Source organism: Acipenser ruthenus, chromosome 53 (genome assembly GCF_902713425.1).
Source record: "Acipenser ruthenus chromosome 53, fAciRut3.2 maternal haplotype, whole genome shotgun sequence".
In the NCBI taxonomy this organism is placed as follows: domain Eukaryota; kingdom Metazoa; phylum Chordata; class Actinopteri; order Acipenseriformes; family Acipenseridae; genus Acipenser; species Acipenser ruthenus.
In genome coordinates this window covers 2,750,808-2,760,441 of record NC_081241.1, presented here as the reverse complement: position 1 = coordinate 2,760,441, position 9,634 = coordinate 2,750,808, and the positions used below count along the sequence as shown (strand labels likewise).

The window sequence follows — 9,634 nt, the reverse complement described above, 5'->3', positions numbered from 1 at the left end:
ACGGATCTGGGAGCTGCAGCCTGGGGCCAGTGATTCACCCAGACTTCACCGCACCTGCACTTAACCAGCACCGCACCTGCACTGAGAGCACTCATTGTCCGGAGACGTGTCTGTGTTCGTGTTGTGTCTGCGTGTTGTGATTATTATTTGGGGACTGCAACCCCTTGTTTTTGGCGCTGGCAATATCCATTGTTGGGTAGAGCCAGCTTTATCATTTAAACCCAGTCAAGGATATTAAAAGAAAGAAAATGAACTGTGAACTCTGTGTTTGTGCTTGTTTGGAGCACCTGCATCACCCTATCACTACCCACGGCAACCCACATGTTCACACCCAGACACAGGATTTAAAAGTTTTCAGCACTTTTGTGCAGGATTTATTAAATTGTACAGAAATATTGGAAAATAAAACAAACAGAAAACAAATTCTAACTCCATTTTGGAGCACTCACTAAACACTTTCCATCTATTCCCTTACTCACCATTGGACAGCTAAGCCAATTACCAGTCAAAACAACACTTTAACACAAAATTTTCTGAACTAAACACACAACAAAAAGGTCTTCATTCTACCTTTTTAACACAGGTTTCTTCTTCGAGTCAGCCTTGCTTCACACAGACTGGAGACTGCCCTGAACAAACATTAGTCCTGTCTTATATTTTATTATTATTATTTATTTATTAGCAGACGCCCTCATCCAGGGCAACTTACAATTGTTGCAAGATATATACCTGCCTGCTAATTGCATAACTGATAATTATTACAGATTGGAGCCAGGTGACTCATCCTGGCTCCCTCCTGTGGCAATCTGGGGGATGTAGTCTTTTGTAACTCCTCCTGCACTACCTTTTATTTCTCTTCCTCCCCCCAGTCTCACAATACACACCTGACTTCACTTACACACATATATACACACATTTATACATACATACACATACATACATTCACAATTGCATACACACATGCACACATACATACACTCAAACACAGACCCTTGGAATCTAGATTTCATCTGAGACAAACAAGCTAATAAAAATAAAGTACAGTATTGTTTATTAAACCTATTGGATATATGTACTGTGTGATTAGAAACAACACATCTATTAGTATCAGTCTCCTGTCAGATCACAGATATGATAGCAGGATTGCTGTCACCAATCTCAATCCGGGTTTAATAAGACTGCCTTGCTGGTTTGAATTCATTGGAATGTGGGTTTCTTCAAGGAAATAAAGTTGCAGTCTTCAGTATTTATTACTCCTCAAGCAGTAGATGAAGCCAGGTAGATTCAATGTAATGTAAGAATATAATGGTGACAGTGGATTGTAACAGTGTACAAATATGTAGTAAACAAGTTCAATAAAATACATGATACTGAATGAAATAATGTTTCACATCCTGTGTAATACAGGAAAGAATCTCAGTCATGTGAGATCCATGGAAATGTCTTCTTTCTTGTGATGATATTTCACTCACATTATTGTTAAAATAAGTACTAAAAATACAATAAAAATGTTAAACTGCCTAACGAGTAGACCAAATGCACCTAATTATGTGCTTGTTAGAGTAATTAACCAAACACCCCCAGAAATCCAATAAAAGAATAATAATGAAAAAATAGCATGAGGAAAAGGCATCTTTTACCCATTAATTGCCCGTATAAAGGTATGTATGAAGCCCCAGGATTTATAGATTTGCCAGATTTACCTAAATCCCAAATAGTTCAGATAGATACTGTAAATATCTATAAATATCCATTTGATAGACAAAATCCCATTCAAAACAAGAACATGTTTTTCTGAGAATCTTGCCCGTCTGTTTTTCAAAACTGCACATTTGAGACCTATGTAGCCACTAGAAGTGCAATATAGGTACACATTCTGGAATTATTTAGTGAGCTACAATCACCTTACGAGATACTTATCAGTACTTGCTGTGGGAATTTTAGCACTGTGCAGAGATGCCAACTAAGTCTGCCACTTGGTGCTATTTATGTGTTTGTAATCAATAAATACTCAGGACTTATTGAACATTTTATGCTGAAACAACTGTCCAGTTGTGAGTGTTTACAATTACAAAAACACTAACCTGACCGAGATTAAACAGTAAAAATGAGACTGCCTCAGCCCCAGTGTAAAAACAAATAATTCACCTTGTTTCACTCTGCACATGGCTCCATTTTACCCCCTAACTTTCATACAAAGTTGTGTTAGATTGAACATTCCCCCAAGTAGTGGAGAGGACAGACAGGGAGTTCAATACAAAGGTTTTCTTAAAATACAAAACAGTCTAATTCAGCTGGCAGATTGTTACAGGGGAATCAGAACCAATCCAAAACCCAGGATAGAGCGGCTCAGTGAATGTGTTTTTGAATCTGTGCAAGAGCATCATTGTGTCAGAGACTCCATAAAATGACAGAGTGCCAGCATTAAAGTCCAGATACACTCCTATTCTGGGGTAGCAGGGGGCAGTTATTGCAGTTTGATTGTTATTGTGCCAGGCAGTGTAACTCGAACCAGAGCAGTACAAACTCCAGGACTTGTCATTGAAACCAAGGCCACAGGAAGCATCCCCTCCTTTCCTGTTGATTCCTTTATATGTGACTCCTATAAAAGCCCCTCCCCCACTCCACTCAATCTCCCAGTAACAGCGAGTCCCAGACAAACCCTCTCTGCAAAGCACTTGTTCCCAGCTGTCAAATCTCTCTGGGTGATCAGGATATCGCTGGATCTCTCCCCATGTCACCTTTCTGTTCCCTTCAGACAGACAAATCTCTCTATATGCTGTGTTGGGGTCCAGTGTGAGCTGACATGAATCTGACAGGACAGGTAGAGGAGAGACGGTTAGAAAGTCAAATCACTGAGAAAATCTCCACTAGATTTGAATGGTACTGAACCAACAAAAATACACACTGATAAATACATATTATAGCAAAGTCTTTTTATAAAGACTGTTTCTGACATAAGGCTATAACTTAAAAACAGAAGCTGCATTGAAGTACAAAGGTACAGAAGGAAGTAATAGAATTTTTTGTATTATTTTGAGTGAGTTTGTGTGAATTCATTTTGCAGCTGGCAATCAATGCACAAAGTAATGATGATATGCATTGTAAAATATTATATATGCCCCTCCAACATGCAAGCAGAATACATGCATAATGACTGACCCCTTGCTTACTAAATATACTGAATAGAATATCATCCAAAAAATCCCAGCTCCCTCCTATATGCTCATTCCTTCCTCCTACATGCTCCATCCTCCATGCTCTCTCCTCTCTCCTCCATGCTTCCTCTTATATGCTCCCTCCTCCCTGCTCCCTCATCAACGCTCCCTCCTCACTCCTCTCTGTTCCCTCCTCCCTGCTCCTCTATGCTCCCTGCTCCATCCTCCCTCCTCCCTCCCACCTGCTCCCTCCTCCATGCTGCCTTCTGCCTGCTTCCTGTTATTTTATAGACAAGTATATTTAGACTGTGATGTTTAGGGTTGATAAACAATAGATTTGATGTATAATTCTTACTTCTTCAATTAGTACTAATCATCTGCAACTTTGCATAAAAATATAGTTCACTTAATGTTCCTACAGGGTATGTGTTGCCATTTTACCCACTCAGACCCCTTGCTTACTAAATATCTTCAATAGAATATCGTCCACTTTTCAAATATCTGTCTAATATTTTAATGAGCAATCCATCCCACAAATGCAGTGATACTGCAATATACATTTACTACCACCACAGGATGACTGTGAGGGATAGCTGTTCATTTTACCCCACAACTGGTTTCACATGCATTGTACATGTATTAAACAATGGGATGATTATCTATTCAGGGATACCAAGATATTTAGGGAGAGAAAGGTCTGAGTGGAAAAATCAGGCAACAAATGCCCCTCCCCCAGTCATTCTGCATGTATGAATCTGTCCCAATACTAGTTGGAGAGGAGTGTAGATTAATGGGTTCACAATTACTAATAAATAATAATAATAATTGCTGCCCTCAAGCTCCAACCCTCCATGTTCTGTAGTGTTAGCTCTTCTCACAATGGAGAGACACGTCTTTCAATCAAATGTTTCAGTGAAAACAAACTTACAGTTTATAAGCTCAGCTCTGTTCCTTGGCTCTGGAGGCTGAAGACTGTCAACTGCAACTTCATTCACTGAGTAGAAAAAAAAGAGAAACATAGAATGTGTTCTTTAATGTGTGAATCCCTCTGTCTCTGTTTGAATACTATTGTGTTGTTTTCTCATGTAATGTCTTTAGAAACTCTCCTTCCTGCTATCATCACTCGGGATGTCACTGAGGTGGGGTGTTTCAACCAGGGGAAATCATTTGAAATAAAACATCGGCAATATTCATATAGCCAACAATCTGCAAGAGGTCTTTATCAATGTCTTTCAAGTCCTGTCCCTCCTCAAGCCATGGCCTATTTGAAAAATCTCTACCAAAGGAATCTTTTTCACACCAACCTGTTTTAGTTATTTTGACTAATTCCCTCTTGCAGAAGTCCTCAATATGGTCTTTAAGGTCAGATACAGCTTTTCTCACAGCCCCAAAAGAAATGTCTGTATTGACAGTAACGCTGGGTAAGTCTCCAGCTTCAGGAGGGGCACAGAGAGACTGGAAATTCTACAACAGGAAAGTGGAGAAAATGAGTTTTCAGTGAAACAGAATGGGGCCCAAAACATTCCTGTTGAAAAGCAAGGATTCATTCAATTGGAGAGGTCTGTCTGAAACCGTCCCAGTTATGGACTTGAGATTTTCTAACAAGCAGTGATGTTACCTGTAAAAAATGGATGTGATCCTCTGTCTCTGAAAGCTGTTTCAGCTCAGCGTTTCTCCTCCTTAGCTCAGCAATCTCCTGCTCCAGTTTCTTCATGAGTCCTTCAGCCTGATTCACTACAACTTTCTCGTTATCTCCAATCAGCTCAATAACCTCAGTGTGGATCTTCTCAATCGATCGGATCAGCTCAGTAAAGATCTTCTCACTTTCCTTTATTTCTATGCATGCAGATCTCTGAGTGAAAGAACACAGTAGAGGAGACATGGTTAGAATTGATATCAAAAACACATCACTCTGCAGATGTGTTCCAGTCCATTTGCTATTATTATTATTATTATTATTATTATTAATAATAATAATAATAATAATAATAATAATAATAGTCAATACCCACTTTCAGTGACTCCACAGCCTGTTTCATCTCCTCCACTACTTTCACTCTCTCCTGGATTCTCTGTTGTATTTCTGTCTGTGTGTCTCCCAGCTGCTTCTGTGTAGAAAAACAGTGACACAGTGACATTTCAGATGGGGCATTGAGTGATATCCTGTAACACCCAGCACAGGCCTGTTTAAGTTTGCTATTAAACTGACAGAATAATTTGAGGGCAAATATATATTTTTCTTGTCCCTTTTCCGCGTTACAATGTTTGCAATAATTCTGAGTGGTTCTCAAATAGAATTTGCTCTTCAGTTCCATTTGCAAGCCGTAGACATCTATAGCACAGACTAGATCAGACAAAATTTGTGTCAGCAATACAAAAGGACATTTGATCCACAGTAACTGTCCACTAGATGATACTGTTTCATGCTAGTAACAGTGAATGATGGCTTATCTAGCATGTATTACACATCTGTTTTGTCAAGCACCTTGGTAACTGAAGCAACTTTCTCTTTAATGTATATTTAGGGTTTTTGATTTTTGGTTTTGACCAGTAAGCACAGATAAAACAGACCTGATACAAAACAATGAAATCAGTGTATACCCAATAAACACAGGAAAAACACTGGAAAGGGTTATGCAATTCACACTGACTTCACCCCTTTCCCAATAAAAAAAATGCAATAAAAAAACCTAAAACCTAAAAAAATAAAATAAAAAAATAAAACCCTTTCCCAGCACAGTCAGGCAATGCCCCTCCTTCCTGACTTGCATCTCACATTGATACTGATTGTCAGCAAATTCCTACATTTCTATTGGAGGATTGTAGAGGCTTGTGAGATTTTAAATGAGATTACAATTAGAATCGGAGGGTTGTTCTTGCTCGTGGGATTTAAAGCTATATTACAGTTCAATAGGGAGGATTCACACACTCGTGGAATATAAAACAGAATTGCACATTGTGGTGAAATGCAAAAAAAACAATGCCTAAACACACAGAAACGCCAGAATAATGCGCCCATGACCAGAAGGATTTCACTGTGGAAGAGATCAAACAAAAGAAGGTACTATTAGAGTGGTCAAACAAAATGTTCGATTTCAACAAACAATTCCAAATAGATTATTACATTTACATTAACTTAAACATATATTTTATAATCATGTAAAAATGTGTTTTAACACACCAAATTCAGCTATTTGGGTTTGAGTTATTCCCTTTACTTACATTGAGCCTTCATAATTAAAAAAAAAAAAAAGATATATTGTGATAACTTGCACCACTTTTGGTTCATTGCCCCTTTACAAATTGACCCAGACACCGAAATTGGGGGTTCAGCGCTTCCGCGCACTTTTAATAATACAAACAGAAACAAAATACAAACCAAAAACAAACACCTAGCTCCTTCGGAGCGCTAACTAAACATAAACACTGGAACCTACACTAAAAACAGGACAGCTAAGCTGTTTCCCTGTAAAACAAACCAAACAAAATAAACACAGTTTTCACAAACCTTCACTCTCGTGGTACACCTGCACACACTCGCAAGCGGGCTTTACACACAGCAGCCCTGAACAGACTGGCTGCTTTTCTTTTATACCCTGCACCTGGCTCTAATTTAACAATAATTACCAGGTGCAGGGGATAATTAACAATTAACACAACTGTGCATTCGCACATGTTTTCTTCCATGCAGGGAGGATTAACCCCCTCCCTGCTGTGTTACAATATATATATATATATATATATATATATATATATATATATATATATATATATATATATATGTATTTTTATATATATATATAAAAGATTATACACTTTACCAATAAAAACAATTCTTCTCAGCTAGATGATGGTTATAAATTGAAAGATCAAATGTTTTAAGTGTACAAGCAAGCCTCCCAAAAACACACCTCTCACTGTGGCACGGGCACAGCAGCTCTGCCAGTGCAGATAGATGCGTATGTGTCACTTTTAAAGGCACGGGCACAGCAGCTCTGCCAGTGCAGATAGATGCGTATGTGTCACTTTTAAAGGCACGGGCACAGCAGCTCTGCCAGTGCAGATAGATGCGTATGTGTCACTTTTAAAGGCATGGGCACAGCAGCTCTGCCAGTGCAGATAGATGCGTATGTGTCACTTTTAAAGGCACGGGCACAGCAGCTCTGCCAGTGCAGATAGATGCGTATGTGTCACTTTTAAAGGCAAGGGGACAGCAGCTCTGCCAGTGCAGATAGATGTGTATGTGTCACTTTTAAAGGCACGGGCACAGCAGCTCTGCCAGTGCAGATAGATGCGTATGTGTCACTTTTAAAGGCATGGGCACAGCAGCTCTGCCAGTGCAGATAGATGCAAACGTGTCACTAAATTAGGTGCTTGACTTTGCTAGGAATGTTATTTTTAAACAGTTTTACCAAATAAACTAAAATATCTTAAACAATGAAACCGTTGCAAGACACATATAAAAATCACAAGGAATATAAATCATGCTTATTTTTCACTACAAATTCCAATGCACCACAAAATAGCTGAACAAATCCTTCTTACCCTGTGAGGCAGGGCTGAGGTCATGCACATGTAAACAGTGTGTTTTTGTTTGATTGTAAATAATGTTTTTGATAATCAAGATTGTGCTAGATATGGCAGGGCATATTCAAATCCAGATGTGGAATGTGGCTGGGTGTAAATTGATTAATTGATTATAAATTAGCCCTGGACAGATGCCTTTAAAAGGGGTCTGAAAAGCCAGTTTCTTGGTTCTACAAGCAGGGATACAGAATGTCTGGGGAGGAGTGTGTTGCTGTAGGATCCTCACGACTGTGTGTGTTAACCAGGGTGAGAAAAGCACAAAAGGAAAAATGTATCTCGGATCACTGTGTGTGTTAACCAAAATCTCTAGCACTGGAAGGAATAGGGAACAAGTTTAGGGAATTTTAATCCCACCCAAGTCTAGAGAGGAGGTGTCAGGGAGACTGCTCCTGGAGTGACACCCTGAAAATCATTTTAGTACATAATAGTTTAGGTACAGAAATTAAAAAACCTATAGCTCTTTAAATAGCTCTTAATATAAAATTGTAATCTGATCTAATGTTAACCTAGTTGTATAACCTAGTAAACATGTTAAATATCCCTGGGAATTCTTATTTTCAAGGACAGCTACAAAGAAATGGTTCAAACCCTTACCTGTTTGCCTGTCCTTTCTTTCTTAGCTGAGACTGTATCATGGCTCTTGTGATCCTCGTCTGTACACAACCAGCAAATACACATCTGATCCGTTCTACAGAAGACCTCCAAAACCTTTTGGTGTTCAGCACAAAGCTTCTGCTCCAAATTTCCTATTGCATTCATCAGCTTGTGCCTCTTGAAAGCAGCACCCTCATAGTGTGGATTGACGTGTGTTTCACAGAAAGAGGCCAGGCACGTCAAACAGGATTTCACAGCTTTGAACTTTCTCCCAGTGCAGAAATCACACGGCACATCTCCAGGTCCAGCATAACTTTGAGCAGGAGGAGGATTGAGTCCTGTCTTCTTTAATTTCTCCACAACTTCAGCCAGAACATTGTTTCTGCGCAGAACAGGCCTTGGGGTAAAGGTCTCTCTGCACTGGGGGCAGCTGTAGACACCTGTATGATCAGTCTGATCCCAGCAGTTCTTAATACACCCCATACAGTAACTGTGTCCACATGGAATAGCGACCGGGTCCTTCAATAGCTCCAGACACACTGGACAGCTAAACTGGTCATGCGCTACTAGAATAGTTGCTTCTGCCATTTCTGCAGCAGTGAGACAGAGATTTCACAACAAACAAACTTAACTGTGCTGATTTCCTGGTGTTGTGTAAAGCTCTAAGAGGCAGGGTTTTGCACTAAGACCAGTTTAGACAAGCAGGCTGAGCAGAAACTGCTGAATCAGTGTGAGATGGGCGGGGAGGAGAGAGGTGTGAGTGGGACTGTTGCAGTAACCCTTCCACACCTATCTCTCTTTTTTCCATTACATCCCTCATTTAAGAATGAAAGATTGATTCAGCACAGCTTATTCTTTCAAAATGTTTCTAAATCCTCTACAATATTAGTAATCCCGTCCTGTAGTTATGTTTATGGTTGTGCTCAACATTGGGGTCAATTCCTTTTTTTCAATTCCAATTCTATTTTAAATTCCTTTATTTTTTTGCGATTAGTAATAATTTCAAATTCCTTTTGAAAATCAATTCCCAGTTCTATCAGGGCTGGTTGTGAGGAAGGCAGGATCGCCGCCCCGGATCTCAGGTGTTTATACTACAATATCACTGCCGGGGCACGGGGCTCTCGAGGCTGGCTGTGAGGAAGGCAGGATCGCTCGCCCTGTATCTCAGGTGTTTATACTACAATATCACTGCCGGGGCACGGGGCTCTCGAGGCTGGCTGTGAGGAAGGCAGGATCGCTCGCCCCGGATCTCAGATGTTTATACTACAATAGCACTGCCGGGGCATGGGGCTCTC

At 39.8% G+C, this 9,634-nt stretch overlaps 1 protein-coding gene across 1 annotated transcript; it reads right to left on the bottom strand.

The window, feature by feature from the left end:
* Nucleotides 1-383: 383 nt before the first annotated feature.
* LOC131723217 (tripartite motif-containing protein 16-like) lies at nt 384-8,981 on the bottom strand. The gene is made up of 6 exons (XM_059016767.1): nt 8,340-8,981; nt 5,171-5,266; nt 4,777-5,010; nt 4,463-4,622; nt 4,087-4,152; nt 384-2,812 (listed from the first exon to the last, which is right to left on the bottom strand). The coding sequence occupies exons 1-6, from the start codon at nt 8,925-8,927 to the stop codon at nt 2,286-2,288; spliced, it is 1,671 nt and encodes a 556-aa protein (XP_058872750.1). The 5' UTR covers nt 8,928-8,981; the 3' UTR covers nt 384-2,285.
* Between the last annotated feature and the right edge of the window lie 653 nt (nt 8,982-9,634).